Source organism: Zeus faber, assembly GCF_960531495.2.
Source record: "Zeus faber genome assembly, chromosome: 6".
NCBI lineage: Eukaryota > Metazoa > Chordata > Actinopteri > Zeiformes > Zeidae > Zeus > Zeus faber.
The window spans coordinates 10,668,460-10,693,837 of record NC_137201.1 but is presented as its reverse complement, the minus strand read 5'-3'; the positions used below and the strand labels follow the sequence as shown (position 1 = coordinate 10,693,837).

Genomic DNA, 25,378 nt, shown 5'->3' with positions numbered 1-25,378 from the left:
TCAAAACTAGACTGGACTAAATTATATATGTCACATTTTAATGTGTAGCACAAGTAGCTACCCACATTTTTATTAAATATTATCATATTTTTTCCATTCTCTTAATAAGGCAAATACTATGAGGTTAATACTGGATTTACCTCACACTATATGAAATATACATTCACTGAGCACTTCATTAGGAAGTAGGAATACCATATTAATACTGGGTTTGCTCTCAGAACAGCCTCAATTCTTCTTGGCATGGATTCCACAAGATGTTGGAAACATTCTGGTCCATGTTGACATGCTTGCATCAAGCAATTCCTGCAGATTTGTCAGCTGTACATTCATGCTGCGAGTCTCCTGTTCCATTCCATCCCAAAGGTGTACTATTGGATTCAGTTCCGGTGACTGGGAAGGCCATCGGAAAAAATTCCCCACACCATAACACCACCGCCACCAGCCTGGAGTGTTGACACAAGGCAGGTTGGGTTCATGGATTCATGCTGTTAGTATCTAATCCTGACCCTACCATTTGTGCACCTCAGCAGAAATTAAGATTCATCAGACCAGGCCATGTATGTTTTTCCATCTTCAACTGTCCTGTTTTGGTGAGCCTGTGCACACTGCAGCCTCAGCTTTCTGTTCTTGGCTGACACAAGTGGAACCCGACATGGTCTTCTGCTATTGTAGCCCATTTCGCCTCAAGGTTTGACGTGTTGTGCATTCTGAGATGTTTTTCTGCTCACCACAATGGTACAGAGTGGTTATCTGAGTTACCGTAGACAACGCACGAGACTCTGGCAGGCTAAATCTTCTGAGACGGACAAGTGACGTACAGCCACACAAGATTGAGCAAGAACAGGTCTGTGATGCCCTTAGATGTGCCGTAGCCTGTCAGCTCCAACCAGTCTGACCATTCTCCAATGACCTCTCTCTCATCAACAGGGCGTTTCCGCCGCAGAACCGCAGCTCACTGAATGTTTTTAGTTTTCTCACCATTCTGAGCAAACTCTAGAGACTGTAGTGCGTGACGGACCAGGGAGATCAGAAGTTACAGAAATACTCAAACCAGCCTGTCTGGCACCCACAATGATGCCACAGTAGAAAACACTGAGATTACATCCCCCCCCCCCCCCCCCCATTTCTGATGATTAATGTGAACATTATCTGAAGCTGCTAACAGTCTGGCCATCTGCATGATTTGGTGCATTGCACTGGTGCCACACGATTGGCTGATTAGATAATTTCATGAATAATTAAATGTACCGGTGTTCCTAATAAAGTGCTCAGTGGATGTTTATGGTGCCAGGTAAATAGCATACATAATATACTAATATATTCTTCACAAAAAGTGGACATCTGTTTTTTTCTTCATACACGGCAGATAGAAGCACTAACATTATGTTCGAGGTGAAGGTTGATATTTTATTATGAGGAACTCCACTGTATTTTTAGCTCTCCAAGTATCTCCCACTCTCAATAAGGCAAATAATACTAACACTAGTAATAATACATTAATAATAATAATTGTCCTGGCACTGCTCCGGGGCACTAACAGCCGACAGCGTGAGTTGTGCCATTGATTTTGAGGTGAGGTGAACCCCCAGCCCTGTCACACAACAATGCCACACATTGAAAGTTCAGGGCCTGGCTAGAGCCTGCTGCAGCTCTGTCGGGGTCGTTCTTCAGTCACAGCTCGGCAGACATAGCCAAAAAAAAGCAAGCGGGGTTAGTGAAAGTAGGTTGCATGTGAACCGAGATTTTAGCCAAGCATCTGTGTGTGTGTCTGTGTATGTTAGTGTGTATGCGTAATGAAGTATTAGCCTAAGCCTACATGTCGGCGTTTGTGTTTATGTTTACGCTGTTGTGTGTGTGTGTGTGTGTGTGTGTGTGTGTGTGTGTGTGTGTGTGTGTGTGTGTGTGTGTGTGTGTGTGTGTGTGTATCTTGGTGTGACCAAAAGTGTATACTCGTGTGTGTGAGTGTGTGCACGCGGAGAGGTATTAGATTAATCTGCTGACAGGGATATTGCCTCTAAAGCCAGGCTCACTGCTCCAACATGCTAATGAAATGGGAAGGCCTCCACAGCAGGATCAGACACAGAGGTCAGCATCAGAGAACAGTGTACTATTAAGGGAAACACGCTCAGTCACACACACGCGCACGTGTCTTCACACTCAAAGTCAGAGGGAAATACACAAAATGTCCCCTTTCCCCTCTAACACACACACACACACACACACACACACACACACACACACACACACACACACACACACACACACACACACACACACACACACACACACACACACACACACACACACACACACACACACACACACAGAGCTGTGGACCATCTGTTGTAAAATCCCAGCAACACAGAAATAGTTTAATAACCCATTTGTGAGCCGACCTTGAAAAAAAAAAGTATAAATAAAAGTGTCATGCAGCCACATTCCACTCCATTCCAACCTTTTGTGTGACATTCAGCACATAGGAATCAAGAAAGGAGTGGGATGAATGGTGTGTATGTGTGTGTGTCTGCGCATGTGTGTCCACAGAGGATCTACAGTGTGTGGAATTGGCTGGATGAGTCCACGGCATTCTACAGACCCTGGCCATCGGATCTATCTTAGCTAGCCAATGGAAGGGTCACAAGCTCCGCCCCCCCCCCCCAGTCCGACAAAAAGCCATTGATTGGTTGGCAGAGAGGACAGATCTGATTGGCCCAGAGCCACAACCCTCATCTCCTTCTCTAAAAATAAGTTATTCATTCAAAACCATCAGCAGAGGAGGTGTTGTGACCTTTATGTCCATATGACAGTCTCTCAAATAATGCTCAACAAAATTCCACTCCAACAGAATCTGTGAAGTGTAAGCCTGGCAGAATTATAACCATCTTACAAATAAGAAAAACCATAACAGTTTAGAATTATTTGTGTGAAATAAGTGGTAAAAAAACAACAACATTCTTTGTGCTTTTTGTACCCTTCCTGAAAGGTTGAGGTCCAGCTATGCACCTTACAGATGTACATTTTGAACAGTGTTTCCTGACAAACATGTTGCATTGTTTATCAAATTATAGGTGTGAAATCACAGGAACACTTTCGACTTTGGATTGGTGACAAGTGATTTAAAAGTGACAGCCCTGGATTTGTTCTTCTTTTGTATATTCTTTTTTTTTTTTTTTTTTTTTCTTTTTTACCAGTTTTACTCACTGTCTGATGTAACCCATCCACAGAGTTTGGTTCACACTGACATGCCTAGACATATCAACCCATGCTTTACATCCTCACGCGGTTCTCTCCACTCCCAACCACACAATCACACACATGTCGTGCACCTCTCGCCATTATTCTCCCCTTCCGAGTAGTGATGAAAAGTTTGGTTCTTTTTGGAGACTTGGATCTTAACGAGTGTAAAGAAATATTTGTTCAATTCTCAGACTCTTCGCTCGTTTGACGCAGTTGGTCAGGAGCCAGAAGCTCTGAGTTGTGACAGGCTGAACTGACTGAGTCCCAGTCAGCCCGTGTGTCTCGCGAACGAACCACTCTTTTTTTCCTGGAGTGACTCCCGAGACACTGACAAGATTTGTTCATTCCTTCCTTCCTTCCTTCAGCTCTTCCCAGAGATAAATCCATTGTATATCCCATCTGTTAACACAACCAAGCTCGTAAGTTTACATTAGCATGCTGTTATATTACAGCCTATTTAAGGGGAGCTTATATTGAGAGCTGTCCTCCAGTTACGCACAGAGCTTAACATGCTCTGAGGTCTGCAAGTATAAGAATAACACAGAGCGGTAGCTATGCCTGCGGCCGACGGCCCTCACAGAGTTTTTCCGAAACCGTCCTCTTTGCGATTACGCAGACCAAAATGAATCGTGAGGTAGTTCCACGGCAGGTTGTTTATCTTCTCACTTCGCTCCAGTTCAGAACAAATTAGGCCAGTCGCTGGCTGAGGGTCTGGATGACAGCCAGCGAGCCAGTTTGTTATTTCTGTACCCTGCTCCGGTGGCTCGGCTCCACACTGTGGAGTAGGTGTGGAATGACTCTGCGGGATTTATTTTTTTTTTCTACCCCCGTCTTGCCCGTGGCTTAATTGCTGACATGTATTCACCAAAGCATCTTTGGACGTTTTTTTTTTTTTTTTTAATCTTTGTCCCTTCTCTCAGGTACCAACCGCCCCCTCCATGTCCTGTATTACTCACCGGGCAGTCTGTTCATGTTGACTCCCTGGGCAGACAGTCCTATGCCCATGTACCTGTATGCAAACAGCATCAACAGCAGAGATTAGGAGAACAAGTTCAAAACAAGAACTTAAAAACTCTAAAACTATCAATGCAAAACATAAAATGACTCAGTATGCAGTACTAAACATGCCTGTTACCATGCATCAGTATCTTAAAGCAGTCATAATCCTAAAAGAGCACTTCAAGGTGACAGATAATTTAATAGAATGACTTAAAAAAGGTCTAAATGTATAGATAACGTTTGTCGTTTCTGTGTGACATTATCTCATTTTGGTCTTTCTGTTTGGATTTAGGCTAGCACTGAATGGCGTTCAAGAGCAAATTGGCATTAACATTTTGAATTGACACCTTTATTTAACCAGGTAGTCTCATTGAGATTCAATTTATTTTGCAAGACAGGCCTAAGAATAGAACATAGGAAAAGGACAAACATATTGCAATTGCACAATCAGTGCAAGGTCAAAAATCAGGAAACATACACACCACATTAGAAACAATTGCAGGCATCATTAAATAGAGAATATGGGAATATTATAACATACAACAGAGGTCAGAGGGTCAGCTGGGTCCAGCCGCTCACTGGAACTGGTGAAAAGTGACTAATTGATCAAGTTTTCGGATCCAGATAAATATTTAGTGCCTTTCTCAAGGGCAGATTTTGAAAAGGAACACCTGCCCATGACCACTTTTCCTGAACATGTAACCGCTACGAATGGGCAAAGACTGCTGTTCATTAACTTAGCTCTCTGCTCTGAAATGACCTCCTCTCCCCGCTACAGACTAGAAACTGGAATCATTACCGGCTACAAAGTTGTTTTGTCTGTTAAATAATGAATGGGATGGCATCCGCTTTCTGAGCCACTACAGCCGCTCAAATCAACAGCTGCAAAGCATAGCAACACTTCTTGCCAGCATGTTCCAGGTGATCAAACCAGCAAACCCCAAATTGCTGAACAACCACTGAAAATTCTGTGATAGAATTGACTGTAAATCAAGGGTATGGCTAGCCTGGTTCCACCAGTGTTTCTCGCCAGGTCTTTATAGTCCCTATCACAAGAGAGACTGGCCTTTCCCAGTGAGAAATTGATTTGAATCCATGCCTTGATTGGTCACACACACACACACACACACACACACACACACACACACACACACACACACACACACACACACACACACACACACACACACACACACACACACACACACACACACACACACACACACACACACACACACACACGTCCCAACATGCTGTCCATCTGCTCCGGGGCTTGTTCCACCTTGTCCCCTCTCTACAATAAACTGGTATGTTCTCAAGGCCATCACCTGTGCTGGAGGGCCCTGAAAAAAATCTACATCAGAAATGATCTAGGCACATCCAGTGAATATAAGAATGAGGGGGGGAAAAAAGGGGATCTCGAGTGTTTTCGACTGTGGCATGATTGTCGGTGCCAGACGGGCTGGTTTGAGCATTTCTGTAACTGCTGATCTCCTGGGATTTTCACACATATCAGTCTCTAAAGTTTACTCAGAATGGTGTGAAAATCAATAAACGTCCAGAGAGTGGCAGGCGCTCTCTGGAGCGCTCTCTGGACGTTGATGAGAGAGGTCAACGGAGAATGGCCAAACTGGTTTGAGCTGACAGAAAGACTACGGTAACTGAGATAACCACTCTGTACAAGAACACTGGAAAATCATAGCCTGGTTGATGAATCTCGATTTCTCCTGAGGCACACAGATGGCCAGAATTTGGCCGCGATAGCATGAGTCCATGGACCCAACCTGACTTGTGTCAACAGTCAGGTGTTGAGGTGTGGGGAACTTTTTCCAGTGGCCGTCCCAGTCACCGGTTGAATCCAATAATACACCTTTGGGGTTTTTGGGATGGGACGGAACGGGAGATTCGCAGCATGAATGTGCAGCTGACAATTGTGCTGGAATTGCATGACGCAATCATGTCAACATGGACCAGAATCTCAAACATCTTGTCAGTGCATGCCAAGAAGAATTTAGGCTGTTTTGAGAGCAAAGAAAGTTCCCTACCAAGTATAAGTATAGTGTCCCTAATAAAGTGCTCAGTGATTGTACGGGTACTCATCACTTAACAACCTACCTGTTTAACGACCCTTTGGACTTAGGACCAGCTCTCCGACCAGCGTACAATACCGCAGCGTCAAGCGTCTCATCACCCACAATGTGTCAGTATTGACTACACTAGCGTTTGTAATGGTCACGCCCCATTACCGTGAAATAACACGGGTCCTCGCTTAATGAACTGGTTATAGGAACGGAACACGGCCGTTAAGTGAGGAGTACCTGTATATCCGCCCAAAATAGGACTCATGTTCGGGTAAATATTCGTCACCAGCGGAGCACGCTGATAAATCAAGCTCTTTCAGAAAGCGCCTTTTCCTTTGGTAAAATCCAACAGTGCACACTTTAGTGTGAGTTTGAGTTGAGTTTTATTTATTATACATCTATTTCTGCTAAAACTGATGCTATGGCTGCATCGGCTTCGGAACCATTGTTGTTCTGAAATGCAGCGCACTCTGTTCTGCGTCATCAACTAAGCCGCCTCCTAGAACAACGGCAGCCTCCGATTGCTCAGTCACATGACTGGAGGGGCTGAGAGTAACCGGCAATGATGAACCCATGATCTCGCACTGTATGCACAATGTATGGCTTTCGTGAAGCTGGGGTATGGCAACACGCAGCAGCAATGTACTGGAATAATTTAATAAATTGGCAAACCCCCATTAATGCAGCAGGGCCATTGATGTTTAACTTTGGTGGGAACTTTAGATGGGTAGGGGAAATGGTGTAATGCTGAATTCACTGGAAGCAGTTTGAAGAGTGCAAGGCACCATAAGGATGAGCCTCCGTACAACACAGCACAAAGTGTTGTCATGCCTAGCATGAGGTCACCTACTTAGACTGCCATCTCGGAGCATACAATGGCTTGAAAGGAATTATACTCAGGGTAGGGTGATGACTAAAAAAAACTGACATCGGAAGCTGGACCGGAGACCTCATTAACTTTTCACCGCGGGTGATGGTACATTGAGAGCATTATGAAAGTAGAGCCGGCTCTCTCCAGGCAGTGCAGGTTTCTGCTTTACTGAGGGTGTTATGGTTATAAAAGAAACAATCACTCGCATATCTGGAACATTTGGACTATTTTGGAGTCCACTGACAAGAACGTTCCAGGGCCTAAGGCTGGTAACCTTAGCTAGGTAATTGGCTGGTCACTGGCCTAGCCAGGCTATCCCTTGTAAAGCCTCTAATTTCTAAGTATTATGTCCCGCCTAACGGATTCAATTTGAATGGGAAAAATCAACTGCACTCACATATATGATGAGGTATCTGATGAAGATTTATACTCACACAATTAATAGATCATAAGGCCCGTTTTGTTTCTACAGAATTGGTTGGGGATCATGAAAATACATAGAGGCACATTTGTTTGCTGACCCTAATGGACACCAGAGGAGCACCTTGAGTGGCAGGCAGATACCACCATTTTCCCCACAAGCGGCCATCAAACTGTTGAACCCCTTCCCGCCACGAGAGAGACCTCAGTGAACCCTCAACTACAATTTCTACCTCTGTTCCTTCTGCATTCTGGACTTGAGTCTTACATTTACAGACAGCTTAGTTTATAGTATGCCTTTAATGAATGCAATAAGAGCATTTATAACTTCTACTTTTTACTATATTATTACTTTTTCATTAGGGATGAACGCATATATCCTTATCTATATCTGTTCAACCAACTAAATTATCTGTACCCGTACTCATAATGGGCGGGGCTTAATCCAGAAGTGGGTGGGCCTAACAGGAAGTTATTTAGATAGTGAAATGGATATGTGTTGATCAGAAGTTGTTATATTTATTGTTTATAAACTATTATAATAATATCATAAACTATATTATAATAAAAATTACAATAAAAATTCTAAGCTATACTATAAAAACTATTTACAAAACAGCCTCAGAATTGAGCTTCAGATCAACGTTTTTGATCACAAGAGTAAGTAACTATTTACAGAACAGAAGGTTTTTTTTATAAACTTGAATGAATCAACTCCAGTGAATCAATGAACAAAAGACATGCAGTATTAAGAGTTATAAAGTAAAATGCATGAACTAGAGTTTTCATACTCAACATCACTTCATTTTTTATTGATTTTTTGTGTGATGTTTGTGTGTGTGAGATCACAGGGCTTTTTTGTTTTTACTACCTAATGTTTTGTTTTTTGGGGGCGGCAGTATTTTTTATTTCTACACAAAGTAAAACGCAATATTAATTATGTGGAGAAGGGGAGAGAGAGAAAGAGAATTTCCTTTCAACAAACCAGAATCAACCTCAAGGCACGATGGCAAGATTGTGTTGTGTCTGTGGCTCTATTCACACCTGGGATTAAGATGCGTTTTGGGTGATCCGATCACAAGTGGACAGCTCTAAGTACGTCTGTTCACACCTGGCATCAGAATGCGCCCTCCACATGACTCAAGTAACCACTTGTGATCAGAGCTCACTTCCCCCCTCTATATGCAAATCAGATTTATTTTGTTTCCTTAGTTCCTTACTGAAAATGAAAAGCGTAAACCTAACTCGGAGAATTGGACAGGAGTTTTTTCTCCTCCAGACAGCCAGTTTTCCTCAGTTTTTATTTTACATCTATTTGTTTTGGTTATTTTCTTCTTGTATGAAACAAAAATTTTAAACCCAACTAAGAGACCTTGGATCAGGACAGTGGATCGCTTAATGGAGAGAGAGCAATCTCCAGTCCACTGCCCGTCCCGGCTGTTCCCGTGTCACTGAACTGTATGGCGCAGCAGGGAACTTGAGCTGCATGTATGGTCTATCACAGAATGATGTGGACAGAGCTACCCAATGAGGATTTTCCTTTGTCACGAGTATGGACACATTTTACTCAGATGATACTCATACTTGTAAAAAGTACATTATCCGTACCAGCTCAACCGTATATTTTATATTAACTTGGATTTCTTTTGCACCTTTTTCAAACTGTGCATATTCTTAAGCAACTGTTGGCAATACCCTTAATAACAAATAAAGTACCAATGTGTTGGACAACTAGAAATCTGGTATCCACTTACCCATCACGCCCTTTGCTGACGATCTTGACCTCAAAGTAGTAGATTCCACAGGCGGCCGGAATGGGGTGTGTGGCACGTACGGACGCTGCGTCCTTGTGGTTCTTGCCATGGCCTGCCAGAGAGAGAACAACATCAACGTCGGTCAGAGTTTGATGATTTCAAGTAGCAGTTAGGTCCTCTGTTGTAATAACCAAGGTTTCTCTAAAAAAAAAAAAAAAAAGAGAAGAAGGGTTTGGGTGCCGGCTATTTAGAGAGTTGTTTTTCTCTGCTTTAGAGACTAATCCGCCGATCTAAAGAGACCGATCTGCTTTAGAGAGCAGACTTTGATGGGTACCTCTCCAGCAACAGCATTTTAAAATTCACCAACAAATGAAATTATTTCAGTGGCTGACTTGCATTAGAATCAAATCGTGGTTTTTTCACTGTCAAGTGGCAGAGAGAGTATCGAATTTTGGCTCTGGAATGAGCTGTGTATCGCAAATTAGTGTTTAAATGTACTTTAAATAGAGGAATGGGGGCAACATTGTGCATTATTTACTTAATTATTATTTTTCAACTTGTTATATAAACTGGCTTTATAAACTGGCCTAAAAAAACGCACCAAAAAACAACCGCAAAGTACCATATAAAACACTAAAGATTCAACTGATTAAGAGTAAAAAAAAAAAACTAAAAAAACAATATTGTGAATAATTAAGAAAAGGAATCGCAAAGGTAAAAATCAACGAGACTGAATTTTGAAATTGAAAAATATAACATCCAATTTGTAATTGCTGTTTTTGATCCAAATAAATAACATTAGCATTTTCCGCCGGTTTATCTGTGCAGATTAAGCTTGAGGATTTTATTTGCTTTTGAAATACATATCCTTGTGCGTTGAGGCAGGTTTCAGAGTTATACATACCATTGGCTAGAGCGATTTTGATTGACAACTTCATGACCGGAACATTTTTTTAATCCTGTTACATGCCCTGTGTCCAAATCGCCCTCTAAGCCCTCGTCCTCATGGAGTGGAGAAGCAGGCAGAATTACAGTGGGGCAAAAAAGTATTTAGTCAGCCACCAATTGTGCAAGTTCTCCCACTTAAAAAGATGAGAGAGGCCTGTAATTTTCATCATAGGTACACTCCGACTATGAGAGACAGAATGGGGGGAAAGAATCCAGGAAATCACATTGTAGGATTTTTTATGAATTAATTGGTAAATTCCTCGGTAAAATAAGTATTTGGTCACCTACAAACAAGCAAGATTTCTGGCTTTCACAGACCTGTAACTTTTTCTTTAAGAGGCTCCTCTGTCCTCCACTCATTACCTGTATTAATGGCACCTGTTTGAACTCGTTATCAGTATAAAAGACACCTGTCCACAACCTCAAACAGTCACACTCCAAACTCCACTATGGCCAAGACCAAAGAGCTGTCAAAGGACACCAGAAACAAAATTGTAGACCTGCACCAGGCTGGGAAGACTGAATCTGCAATAGGTAAGCAGCTTGTTGTAAAGAAATCAACTGTGGGAGCAATTATTAGAAAATGGAAGACATACGAGACCACTGATAATCTCCCTCGATCTGGGGCTCCACGCAAGATCTCACCCCCTGGGGTCAAAATGATCACAAGAACGGTGAGCAAACATCCCAGAACCACACGGGGGGACCTAGTGAATGACCTGCAGAGAGCTGGGACCAAAGTAACAAAGGCTACCATCAGTAACACTACGCCGCCAGGGACTCAAATCCTGCAGTGCCAGACGTGTCCCCCTGCTTAAGCCAGTACATGTCCAGGCCCGTCTGAAGTTTGCTAGAGAGCATTTGGATGATCCAGAAGAGGATTGGGAGAATGTCATATGGTCAGATGAAACCAAAATAGAACTTTTTGGTAAAAACTCAACTTGTCGTGTTTGGAGGAGAAAGAAAGCTGAGTTGCATCCAAAGAACACCATACCTACTGTGAAGCATGGGGGTGGAAACATCATGCTTTGGGGCTGTTTTTCTGCAAAGGGACCAGGACGACTGATCCGTGTAAAGGAAAGAATGAATGGGGCCATGTATCGTGAGATTTTGAGTGAAAACCTCTTTCCATCAGCAAGGGCATTGAAGATGAAACGTGGCTGATTCTTTCAGCATGACAATGATCCCAAACACACCGCCCGGGCAACGAAGGAGTGGCTTCGTAAGAAGCATTTCAAGGTCCTGGAGTGGCCTAGCCAGTCTCCATAGGAACCCCATAGAAAATCTTTGGAGGGAGTTGAAAGTCCGTGTTGCCCAGCGACAGCCCCAAAACATCACTGCTCTAGAGGAGATCTGAATGGAGGAATGGGCCAAAATACCAGCAACAGTGTGTGAAAACCTTGTGAAGACTTACAGAAAACGTTTGACCTCCGTCATTGCAAACAAAGGGTATATAACAAAGTATTGAGTTGAACTTTTGTTATTGACCAAATACTTATTTTCCACCATAATTTCCAAATAAATTATAAAAAAATCAGACAATGTGATTTTCTGGATTTTTTTTTCTCATTTTGTCTCTCATAGTTGAGTTATACCTATGATGAAAATAACAGGCCTCTCTCATCTTTTTAAGTGGGAGAACATGCACAATTGGTGGCTGACTAAATACTTTTATGCCCCACTGTATGTGGGGTTACACAGTTTTCAGAAGTAAAAAGATAGTTACTATTTCTGGACTTTCAAACATTTCTAACACTTGGGAAATAGGGCTGGGAGATTTCCAAAAGAGAAATAACAATTATATCATTATTTATATATATATTATTTACAATATTTAGTGGATCACTTGGATATTATGATCAAGAAGGTTGAGGCATTGATTAGAACAGCTAGAACAAACTATGAAGTTTGGAAAATTGCATTATTTTACTTTAATGCAGCCTTGAACACAACATTTAACTATATTGTGATATTGTGAAATCCCTGGCGATATTCTATAGACACTCACATAGCTTTACAATTAGCGAGAATAAAATCAGGTATGTATCTTAAAAATGCGACCTGCAACCGACCGCTGGGCTGGCCACTTAGTGGGGGGGGGGGGCAACATTCAAATATTATCTTTGCAGTACTTATAGACAAATTTGTTGGCACCCTCACAGCTCATTGAAACAATGCTTCATTCCTCCTGAAATGTGATGACATTAAAAGCAATTTTCCCATGTATACCTGCATGCCTTAGGTATGTCAGAGTAAAGGAAAGAAACTGAAAAGAGATAGGAGTATTGATAAAGAGAGAATTATATTCAAATTTGGCCTGGAGAGATTTGTTGGTACCCCTTAGAAAATATTATAAATAATTGGATTATAGTGATATTTCAAACTAACTGTTTTCTTTAATAGGTATCACACATGTCCTCGATCTTATAATCTTATAATACTTTTCTCCATCTTTAAATGAAGAAAAGTAGTCACTCTGCAGTTTGGTATCATTGTGTGCACCACACTGAACATGGACCAGAAAAAGCAAAGGAGATAGTTGTCTGAGGAGGTCAGAAAGAAAAGAATAGACAAGCATGTTAAAGGTAAAGGCTATAAGACCATCTCCAAGCAGCTTGATGTTCCTGTGACTACAGTTGCAAATATTATGAAGAAGTTTAAGGTCCATGGGACTTTAGCCATCCTCCCTGGACGCAGCCCCATGAGGAAAACAGACCCCAGATTGAACAGAAGGATAACGCGAATGGGGAGGAAAAGAGCCAAGGACAACTTCCAAAGAGGTACAACCTGAACTCCAAGGTCAAGGTACATCAGTGTCTGATCGCGACATCCGTCGCTTTTTGAGTGACAGTGGTCTCCATTGAAGAAGACCCAGGAGCACTCACTTTTGAAAGAAAAACATAGAAAAGCCGGACTGGAATTGGCTGAAATGCATATTGCCAAGCCACAATGCTTCTGGGAGACTGTCCTTTGGACAGATGAGTCAAAACTGGAACTTTTTGGCAAGTCACATCAGCTCTATGTTCAAAAATGAAGCTTTCAAAGAAAAGAACACTATACCTACTGTGAAACATGGCTGAGGCTCTGTTATGATTTGGGGCTGCTTTGCTGCGTCTGGCACGGGGTGCCTTCAATCTGTGCAGGGCACAATGAATTCTACGCTATCAAGGCATTCTGGAGGGAAATGTACTGCCCAGTGTCAGCAAGCTCTATCTCAGGTCATGGGTCCTCCAACAGGATAATGAGCCAAAACACACAGCTAAAAGCCGCACAAATGGATAAGAACAAAACACAAATGGATAGGCACAGACAAACCCACAAATGCATAAGAACAAATGGATAACCCATAAATGGATAAGAACAAAACATTCTGAAGTGGCCTTGTATGAGCCCTGATCTGAATCCTATCGAACATCTATGGAAAGAGCTGAAACATGCAGTCTGGCTATGGCACCCTTTACACCGGAGACAGCTGGAGCAGTTTGCTCAAGAAGAATGGGCTAAACTACCTGTTGACAGGTGCAGAAATGTCATTGAGAGCTAAGGAAATTGCTTGATTACAGTGGTTGCCTCGAAAGGTTGTGCAACAAAATATAAGGTTAAGGGTCCCATCATTTTTGTTCAGGCCATTTTAGAATATAATTGATCTCTTTAGCAATACGTTATCTCTTTTCACAGTTTCTTTGCTTTACTCTGACATACACATCTGATGACATTTTAATGTCATCACTTTTCAGGAGAAATGAAGCATTGTTTCAGTGAGCTGTAAGGGTACCCACAAATTTGTCCACGTCTGTGTACAGTATCTCTACCCACATTCATTACTGTCGGTCATTCTATATTCATACTGGTGCAAGCCCTTAGGACATGCGTGTCAGAGAGAGAAAGAAGATGCCAAGAGAACAGAACTTCTTAAGCAACAAGGCATTTGGAAACAGGGAAAAATCCAACCAACATGTTTTGAGTTTGTATGTGGCGGTGTGGGCATGCGCAAGACCCCCAGGGGCAAACTGTTGACCAGGTCAACAGTTAGCAGACCTCCCATGACCACAATTGGTCCAAATATCACATGATTGGTTGCATCACAGTTGATCAGCCAGGAGACGATAGCTCAAAGTTAATTTCTCCATTTCCTTGCATAGAGTTTATATTGATTTGTATTGGACATGCGGTATTTGGGGTGGTTCTTTTTACTAAAATGTCTTAATTTGTAGTTTACTGTCCATATCAGGGTCAAACAAAAAGAGATTGAAAAAAAGAGTTGCTGGAAAGAAGGGGAGCGCTAGAGAGGTCAACTACATAAAGCGAGCATGTTAGTGCATTGTTCAGTTGTTCAGTGTTCACAGCATCAGCCAACCCATGTGTGTTTTGTAGTCACAGGGTGGAGCTGCCACTAAATTGGCCCGTCGGTATATGAAAGCATTGCTGTGTGCAGGGGCACAACATATAGGTCTACTGTAACACTAAACGATGCAGATGGCTGTCAACATACACCTTGAGGCTGCGGCTGTGCTGTATTACACACACACACGCACGCACGAAAGAGAGAGAGAGAGAGTAGGGGGAAAGAAAGGGAAAGCGACATGATGGATGCCTGACGCCACTAACTAGGCAAATCACACTGGTCGTTGCACTCTGCACTTCATGCTAGTTTGATCTCAATTCATAACAGAATCTGACAATGCTACTGGTGCTAATGGCCGGAGGATAATAATAACAACAACAACAACAACAACATTAACAATCATACTCAATCATTTTCAATCAATTTCACATCGTTTTCCCACATTTATACAATGAAAGATTGGAAAAAGGAGGTTTTTTTTCAGTTTTTACAATGTTGAAAGGAATTGGGTTGCAGAGGAACAAATTCAGGGCAGTCATACATTTGTGACACTCTTACACTCACAACTACAGCGGCTTATATTACCGCTCTCCAATGACTGTAAACCTTCTGCAGACAAAAGGTTAGCAAGCTAGAGTGCATAGGCAGTAGGTGTGCAGTGGATCACTAAAGGACATGGACGGATCACACAAACTGATCACAAAACCCACGGTTTGGATCTTTTCACGGTTTTGAGTCATGGATAGGATCATTTTCCGAATCAGACCAACAAAATAAATAAATAAATAAATAAATAAATAAATAAATGAATGAATAACTTAAGGGACTAAGGAGGCAATATAACTTGAATTGGGGGAGGGGGGGCACCTGTGTCCTTCTCCAATGGTACCGACGATGGGCGTGCCAGTGATGGGGTGGCCACGATCGGGCCCGAGAAGAGTGTGTTTACTTTTTATTTTACATGTCCTTATGGAACGGTAAGGAACAAAACCGTGCGTAATGGGGATTCTTTTCACTGCAACTCTGCATCAAGATTTAGGGAATTATTACTCCGGCAAGTAAGACCCTTCTCTTTGAATGGGAAGTCAATCATTCGAGTCAATAGTTCTCTCAAACATATGACTCCCTTTTTATATGTAGAAGCACAAAACAGATAAGTGTTTAACAGGGCTTAATTCTGATCAAACAGACAATGCTGTCATTGAAAAACATTTTTTTCCACTTTACGATGCTTCTATGCATTACGTAGTCCGTTGGCGTCATCCATTGTGTCATCCAATGTCAACACAAGATTAAAGATTGAAGAGGTTATTTGTCACATACATATAGTACACAAGAGGTTAACAGTATGACATTCAAGACAAGTGTGAACCTGAAAGTATTGTGAATCTATTCTCTGAATGGAGAAACACTCATTCTGCTGTTTTGTGTCACAGCATGGGCCAGACTGAGCATGGAGAAAAGAAGGGAAAGCGGCGAATCCTCTGAGGTGATCAGACAGAAGAGAATAGCTAACTGCAAAACAGTTACAAGCTGATTGACACGAAGCAAAACAGTTTCAACTCCCCCCCAATAACTCAATGATGATCCATGGTAGGACGACCCCAATGCTGAGAGAGAGTCTGGAGTTTACCAAAAGACACACAAACAAGCCAAACTCCTTCTGGAAGAAGTCCTGTGGACAGATGCGAGCAAATTACAGCTTTTAGGCAACAAAAAAAATTCTATGCTTATTGAAAACAAAATGAAGCCTTCAAAGAGAAGAAACCTGTCCAAGCAGTCAAACATTGAAAAAGGTTCAATGATGTTTTTGGGTTACTGGTACTGCTGTGTGCCTTCGATCTGTGCATGGCATCATGAAATCAAAAGATTACCAAAAGGTTTTGGAGAGTTATGTTGAGTCCAGTCTCAGTGTCTTCAGGGACGGTCATGGATCTTCTAGTAAGGACGATGGCCCAAAACACACACGCACGCAGGAACGGTGTGAAACAAAAAAGCTGGACCGTTCTGAAGTTGCTATCAATCGAGTCTAAATCGAAGTCCTATTGAACACCTCTGGAAAGCTCTAGTAATAGCCGTTGTGAGAAGGCACACTTCAATTCTGAGAGAACTGGACCTGTTTGCAGAAGGTGAGCCAAACTACTAATAGAGAGGTATGGGAACTTGGCTATGGGAAGCCCTTGATTGCAGTTATTTACTCCAAAGATTGTACTATCAAATATTTCATATAGGGTGTCAATTTATTTTTGTCTTATTATTTCAAGCATGTGTCAAGTTCTGAATGAAAATCAAAGTGAGTTGTTTATGCCGAATGTCCAATTGTCCAATTTACAGATAAAAGAGTGATAAGTAAAAGGAGGGTCCAGTTAGGGCCTTGTTGTTTACGCACAAGTCACCAAATACGGATTTAATAGAAGGAAGTATAAGCTGTTTATCGTGTTTGAATCTCATTTCAGCTACAGGTACTTCTCGCTTAACCACCTATCTGTTTAACGACCGTTCGGGCTTACGACCGGCTCTCTGACCAGTCTGTATTGTACGCTGTGTACAATACCGCGGTGTCTCAGCGTCATGCATCTCATCACTCATAACCTTTATATACTACATACACTATATACACAATATACATCTCATTTCATCCCTGTTCTCAGTCTCAGTCTTGTTCCCACAGTAAAGTGAGGAGTACCTGCACTCATTTTTGCATCCCAGCTTTTCACCCATCTGCTCCAAACCCTCCTCCATTTTAAGATTTTGAATGAGAATTAACAGAAACCGTGCTCCTCAATGGTCGAAAATATTCTAAATATATTCTACACAATATTTACATATATTGTGTCAAGGCTTGTGAATTGAAGCTCTTTGGTGATTAACATCCCTAATGCGGTTCAATTGGATTTACATTGACAATGGCTCTATGTGTGTGCAGTCCTGTGCATAATCTCCTGTTCGTTTAACATTGTCTCTTTGGGTTGTGTGTCATACCCTTTAACGGTCATTTGAGTCTTTAATATTTGGAGCACTCTTGTTGAAAGTAAAGAAATGTGTGCAATGGTAGGGTGGATTCTGTACCATTGTCATCAAGACAATTTTATTAACACGTCGAGATTTATTACATTACATTGCATTGCATTTAGCAGACGCTTTTATCCAAAGCACTTACAATTATTCAAACACTGTCGGACGCAGCCATCAGGGGCAATTAGGGGTTAAGTGTCTTGCTCAAGGACACTACAGCATGCTAGCAGGAGGAGCCTGGGATTGGACCAGCAACCTTTAGATTACTAGACGACCGACTCTACCTCCTGAGCTACCATCCCCCATTTATGAAATGACCAAGTAAACACTATTGCTGCCTGAGCAGTGGCCCGCCCCGAATGCACAAGAACAAACAACTTAGCCTCCTCTAAGGCCGGACCAATCGTTCTCAAATCCCTTGTGCTCATTATCACCACTAATAAGCCAGTATATGTGAGTGTGGGTGCGTGTCGTCCAGCCTGATGGTTGGAGAAACATTCATGCTCGCTAATTTAAGCTGCTCTTCGTTGTGAAACCAACCCTCAGTGGGCCAACAGGTTCCTCTACAACCACCTAGACAGAGAGCACAAACCCTTTACACACACACACACACACACACACACACACACACACACACACACACACACACACACACACACACACACACACACACACACACACACACACACACACACACACACACACACACACACACACACACCAACTGAACAAAGATAAGTCCCTCCCATATAAATAATTGCCTAGACCTAAGCGTTGTTCACACATCCACAAAAACCGACATACACGCTCTTGGCATACATTAATAACTCAGCACACAGCTACAGGGATTGTGACACAAATGGAAAATATTTCACATCGTCACCCCACACAGAGAGAGAATATCTCCCATCATAATGCGACATGAAGACGTTCACGTTTATCGAAATTTAGGCCACCCACACCCACACACACATCCACACACACCCACGGCTCTAAGTGTCCGGAACAGAGGAACTGCTAGAGCAGCGATTCCCAACCTATGGGCCGTGGCCCATTGGTGGGTATTGCAAGTGGGCCGCCAAATCATGGGCAAAACACATCGATGCAATTGAAAAATGTAATTAAAAATGTAAATAAAAGTAATTTCATGGTATTTTTTCTTTAAAACCTTGAAAAATGCATCATCACTGATAGATAGGAACTTATGTTAGGGCTTACTACATCCAAGCCGGACCACGATCGACGTGCACCTGTAGATTTTTTAACTTGCAGTGATAATCAAAATGGATGGTTGGCTAGCATCAGGCACAGTGAAAAGGAAAGGCCGACAGGCGGGACAGTCCCACACACTGTGTTGAAAATGACAAAAAAAGATAACCCTGAAGACTATCGAGTATATATATATATATAGGTATGAACACACTGACTGACGTGCGGTCTGTATAGTGTGTGTAGCAAGTAAGGTTTTGCTCTCCTACACAGTAGACCCAGGTTCAGTTCCCCTTGTGTCAACAACCCATCCATCAGCGGCAACAGTAAGTAATCTTTTGTTCTGTATAATGTCAGAAAACTGTCTGTGACTTTGACAACCTGCTTGTTTGGTCTGACAGACAGAAAACTCCAAATATATAATTTATGATGATTTAACACAAAGAAGAACAATGGAAAAGCAAAAAAATCCCGATTTGGGCAACTGAATCTATCGATATATACTTAATAAATTACTTATGTCCTATATGATTAAAAGTGTAAATGGTGGTGAAAAAACAGAAACACCTGCTAAAAAACATTGTTATCTGCTTTACTTACCAATTCTCTCTTCCGAATAATCCAGCCACGTAACTATCCATTCATGAAATGCAGTCAATCGAATCCTCCTTATCCCAGTTATATGCACCAACTTTAAAGGTTTGTAAGAGCGCATTTACCACTGTAAGGGAAGCACAACAGGGTTTGCTTTTCTAAGTTGCGAGCGTTTTTTGTTTTTTTTCCCCAAAGTTAGCAATGCTGCATTCAAGGCCTTTCGGGAATGCTACCGCGCTGCCTTCAAGTGTCGTGAATATCAAATTTTGATAGTATTTATAATTTATAGATCAGCAATACCCGAGCACTAGTACAAATATATACAAGCTAGTGCTTTTTTATTTAAATATTATTTTATTGTTTATAGACCAGCAATACCCAAGCCAGGAGTAATGGTCTGTACCTTAGCAGCAGGCCAAAAAATGCACAGTACTTAGTTTTGTTCAATTTTAGATATTATCTGGAGTTTGTTTGTTTATTTAAATATTTATTGTTTAAATACACTTTAGAAGTACAAATGTGTAGAGTCAGTAACTGATGTTTGTAAATATTTATTGTTTATAGACCCGCCCTGAAGAGTATGTCCATCAACTTTCAAGGCGAAAGTGATCAAATTGGCAATGGTATCATCTGACTTACTTCCTGTGTTAAAATAGATTATACAGCCTATTCAAATATAGACATTCATGAAACACTGACTGCCTGAATCTATCATGGTATCCTCACAGTGATGGCCTGCTGGCAACAAACCTTTGCTCTTAAAATATCTCTAGTTTTAGTGTAACAGTAGCCAAGAGTATCCATCCATTATGCTTATAAGTGGTGGTATCGAGGGATGGTGTGTTTATATGTGTGTCCATGTGGCGAGGGTGGTGGAGTAACTGCGAGCTGGTTGTGCGTAAAAAGTCCAGGGCCATTTTTTGATCCCAATCCGTCCCTGACCTTGCACCCACCCACCACTGATGAACTGATGCCGAAACCTCATTTCTATGTTGGTAGTACATTAGTTGTTTATCATTTGTATTATATGTAAGTAATATAAGTATTGGTTAAACGTTAGTCCTTTCGTCATCTCCCTCCTTAATGATATATACCGTTGGTTTCATTTGAGGTTCACAAGCACTAAAACTCACCAGAAAGCAGGAAACAAAGTATTTGTAAATACAATTTTGGGAAACTGAAATACGTACCAAACATGACTAAATGGACCTAGTATATTGCTGCCTGCAGCTATATTTATTATATATTTAGCTGGGTTTTTTTTTTGTTGTTTTGTTTTTTTTATAAAGGGGTGGTACAGCACAACAAAGACACACAAGCTAACCTAGAAAAACACAAAATACATGCCAAAAATGGCTAAAGAGGAAGAATAAAAAAGTAAAATGGGGGCGGGGGGCATATATAGCATAATGATATGCACTTACATCACAAAGCACAAGAATAAAAAGTACCTTAGATAGTGGAACAACATTATACGCTGAATCAGTCCCTCCTGGATCTTCATTCAAATGATGAATAAAAACATAAAACCACTGTCGGAGTTGAAGATACTTGAAGAAATCCTTATTTGAGAGATGAAATTAATCTTTTAATTGTTTAAATGTTTTTAAATTATCCTGGATGTAGAGATGTGTCAAATGAACAATTTCTTAGGGCAGAAATGCGTCACTGGAAACTGAATTTGAATCATTTATATTTAACTTCGTCTAACTTGAATAATTGCATTGAAAAACTGACTTGCATAATTTGAATTTTATTTTTGGGAATTTATTCGTTTGGAACTGAGTTCCAATAACTTAAAACTGAATGTAATATTATGAAATTGAATTTATTTCCTCTGAGACTATTTGATACTCACTGAAAATTCACTCAGTTCTCACAATTCTAATTCAGTTCTTGCAATTCAATTTCAGTTTCAAGATTCAAGAGGTTTATTTACAGACACACGCATCCGTGGTCACTGAGGAAGAGCATTCAAGTGCACACACTTTCAGAACGGCTCTGTTTCCGGAGGTAAGGTTCTCATTCATTCACTCGATTGACGTTTCAGAAAAGCATAGAGTGAAACATGTTTAGGAAGTATTTCCTCACATCGTTCTAAACCATGAGTGTAATATAAGGAAAGTAATAGTCAGAAAGTCCCTGAATATTCTCTATATATTGTGAATAAACAATACGTACTTCATTCTCGGGTGGCACGACAAGGCCTCTGCCCCAACCCACAATGAGTTTTGTATATTCAACACCTGAACTCACCTCTTAATAGCGTGTGAGATTCTCACAGGCACTTAAACCTGCTCATTGTCACAGTGCAGCCAAACGTACCCAGCCACAGGGATCATATGCACCCCGGACACCACTCTGCGACACCTGACCAGCAGTCAAGGGTCAGTTAATGTTTGGGTTTCGTGTGTCCATATAAAGAGCAACCTAGTACAGGTGATTTAACTGATATCTTGACTTGTTAGCCTCCACCAGCCACGAGTAATTCAGAGCGAAACTGCATTTGCAACATGCCTGGAAGCAAAATGCAGATAATTGGCCCAACTGAGTGCAGCACAGGGTGAAAACACCATTCGATTTCAATATCAAAAGGATTTTACTCAACCCTCAACTAATTCCCCTCGTGTTTTTCATGGCATCAATCAAAAATGTACGTAATTAAATTATCATAGAAATGTCAGTAGACCAGCCAACACGAAACCAGGCAGTAAGATTCATTTGTACTTGCTAAACCAGTATCTGTAGAGAGACTCCCACGTGTATCGTTTCTGCACTCTATTTTATCAGCGCCAGTTACCCATGAAAGACTATAGCCGATATGAAATTCACCTCTACAGCAGAATGAAACCAGTGAGATTGTTTTCAAGACTAAGGACTTCCATTTTATCCATCTCTAAAGCCTGTAGACTTCCGTTCATTCAAATCACTTTAAAACAGGGATAGCAAGGCACCATGGCCTTGAACAGAAAATTGGCACACTGGTCAAAATAGCTTCCAAACCACCAGAGTGTGGAGAAATAACAGGAGATTAGAGCAACCAAGTACTATCTATCTATCTTAAAAAAGCATTTTATAAGATAAAATGTAATATCATCCAATTTCTACATATTAAGTTGATTAATTTTCTGTCAAATACCTTTCCATTTATCATAGTAATTATGCAGTGTAATTTCACCTAGATGACCTAAACACAATACCCTTAAGGTGATATGTTGATGAGGCCTTCTTCTCATGTCCAGAAAGAGCGAATAAATATCGTGCCATCTCAAAATGATTTACTTTGGTCTCAATGTTTATGGTGCTTATATACACATAGAAACAACCTCAGAGACACCTTTTTAAGTGACGTCCTTCCCATAAATCCACAGGTAAACAACTGCATCCACGAGTCATAATGCATCCTAAATTAGACAGCACCATTAAAAATCGCTAAAATGCAACAATATTTATTTGATATCTTTTGGGACCTGGAGGTCATCAATGGCATCGAATGTGCAGTCCCACGCCTAAATATAATTACTCCATGCCAATCATTCCCATTAATCTGGGCAATTATTGTGTACGTGACTTTTCAATGATTTTTTACAAAACCCACACCATCTCATCCTCTGAATTAGAAACCATTAAAATGGCCAAAACACCCAAACTGGCCCTGGGGGAGTTTCTCTGGGGAACTTTTTTTTCTCCTGTTCTTGCTATGGAGTGAAATGATCCAATGCGATTAATTTCACTCTAATATTTTAGCAATAGCATGATAATATTTTAGTCCTACCAGTCCATAGTTAGCCTTGCCTGTATATTGATGTATAAAATCTATTCTTCCAGTGCAGAACTAGCTCATCTATATTTATATTCTTATCCAGTCAATTCTAGTAACCACACTACCACTTAGCCCCTCCAGCCATGGCCTTTTACTTGAATGTTTCCTGTTCACTGAATGACATTTTCTATATTCAGTATATTTTTTATATACATAGACTATAGTTTTTAAAGACGGTTAGGTTTTTGTTTTTTTACGTCGATTGCCTGTCCAACAATGCACCAACCCTTACCGAGACCAAGGTCTTGCACATGAAAATCCACTTTGCCCAATAAACAGATTATTATTCTGATTCACATTAAGGAGCAGGCAAATATTCACATTTGCTACTGTGTTTAGAGCAATCCAAGTGAAACAACAGCCACAACAGAAAACGACAATACGCCAAAAAGCAGCCTGAAGTGGACGTCACACATAACGTTATGTCATCTTGTTCTGATTTAGGGGCCAGACACCAAAAATAAATCCAAGCCAAAGCTAGGCCTGGAAGCACGCAGTGACATTTACTGTCGCCATCCAAACAATCTGCCTGTTGTATGTGGGCCCGAGTCATTTAAAAGTTCAGATTAATCACCAGATCAATGTGGATGTATGGATCTATACACACACACACAGACACGTAAATATAGGCCAGAAGGCAGAGGCCTCGTCCCTGTGCAAACAGCTGTTCGGGCTCCACATTAGGCTCTTATGCTGTGAGCCCACACAGATCTCCTTGAAATTGGCAGTTTGGGAAGAAAATTAAAAAACAAATGAAAAAAATCTGGAATAGACTTCGCAGAACAACGAAAACGGGAGAAAACAAACAAAAACAATGTCATTTTCATTGTTTTTTTTTAATGGAAGGGGGGGGTGTCACATTTTTGTAATCCTGGAATCACATTTTGAAACGTTAGAGACATTTCTGTCGTTATAGTGCGGTGGATGGTAGGGATTCCATATTTAGTTTACCTTATCTTAGAGTATTTTTAGAACAATAACAAAGGCAACTGAGCCAGCTAGTTCAGCGAGCTAGGTTAGCTTAGCATGATGCTAACTAGCTAGCGGCTCTCTATTTTTTTGGACATGTCATTAGTTAGCTTCCTGGCAGATCAGCAGCTCTGCGTCGTTATCGCTGGCGCCGCTAACACCTCCCGAGGGGGAAAACAACTTAAAGACGCCAATGTGAAGCACACCGCCATGTAGTAAACAACACACAAAGGCCATGTTTTGAAGGTTAAATTGCGATGGACTAGTTGTAACGCGGCGGTTCCGTCAAGTTGGTTGTCACCCATTTAGGGCGATTCTGGAGCGATCGTGTCGTTCGACAGTGGGACCGGAGGGGAAGTGGAACCAGAGCGACCAGGACAAACATGTAATGATCCATATTGTGACTGTATGCGCGCCCCCCCACCCCCACCGCCCGCAATCCCACCGCAGAACCCTGACGGACCGGATCTGGTCGCAGAGCCGCCGGGGCCTGCTGACGGCGGACCGCCGCTAAAGCCGTGCTAACCTTTGTAATGCACCCGGAGGTTGTTCTGTGACAGCCCGATGTAGCTGTACTTATCCTTGGGGCTCCAGGATCGGGGTAACGGGGTCTCTTCCTCGTTGACGGCCGGGTAGAGCCGTTTCAACCGCTCGTTCAGTTCGTGCTCCTGGTAGTTAAACGCGGGATCCCCCAGCAACAGGCTTCCCGTTCCGAGGAGCTCTGCCATGTTCGCCCGACGCTGCCGAAAATGTCTTGGTTTCTCCGGGTTTATTTCTCTTTAACACCATACGCCCTGCGTCCGTCCGTGGAAGTACTGAAAGAAAACAGCAGCGGTGTGACATCCCCGGATAAACCAGCGCTGCGGCCGCGGTGGATTGTGGGAAATGTAGTGCAATCGCCACCCTGTCCGCGCGTTAGGGTCGGTGGAATAAACTACAAAACCCACACTCCGCCCTTTGTGTTGTCGCTTTTCCCACTGGCTAATGTCGATGGGAAATGAAGTTTCTATTTGTTTTAAGTCATCATTGCCCTGTGTTTATCTTATTAATTTATTATATTTTGTCGCAGTTTTCACTTTTCATCGCTTTTTGTTCTATTGCGTCCCATTT

The 25,378-nt window shown here is 41.7% G+C and overlaps 1 protein-coding gene across 1 annotated transcript in view; it reads right to left on the bottom strand.

Moving 5' to 3' along the window:
- Positions 1-25,065, bottom strand: part of ranbp10 (RAN binding protein 10) — a 39,889-nt gene extending 14,824 nt beyond the window's left edge. Inside the window, exons 1-3 of the mRNA XM_080001692.1 lie at positions 24,795-25,065; positions 9,366-9,477; positions 4,197-4,249 (exon numbers count right to left, since the gene is read on the bottom strand). Coding sequence (XP_079857818.1) covers positions 4,197-4,249; positions 9,366-9,477; positions 24,795-24,996 — 367 coding nt within the window. The 5' untranslated portion in view covers positions 24,997-25,065. The remainder of the gene's footprint in view (positions 1-4,196; positions 4,250-9,365; positions 9,478-24,794) is intronic.
- Positions 25,066-25,378: the final 313 nt, after the last annotated feature.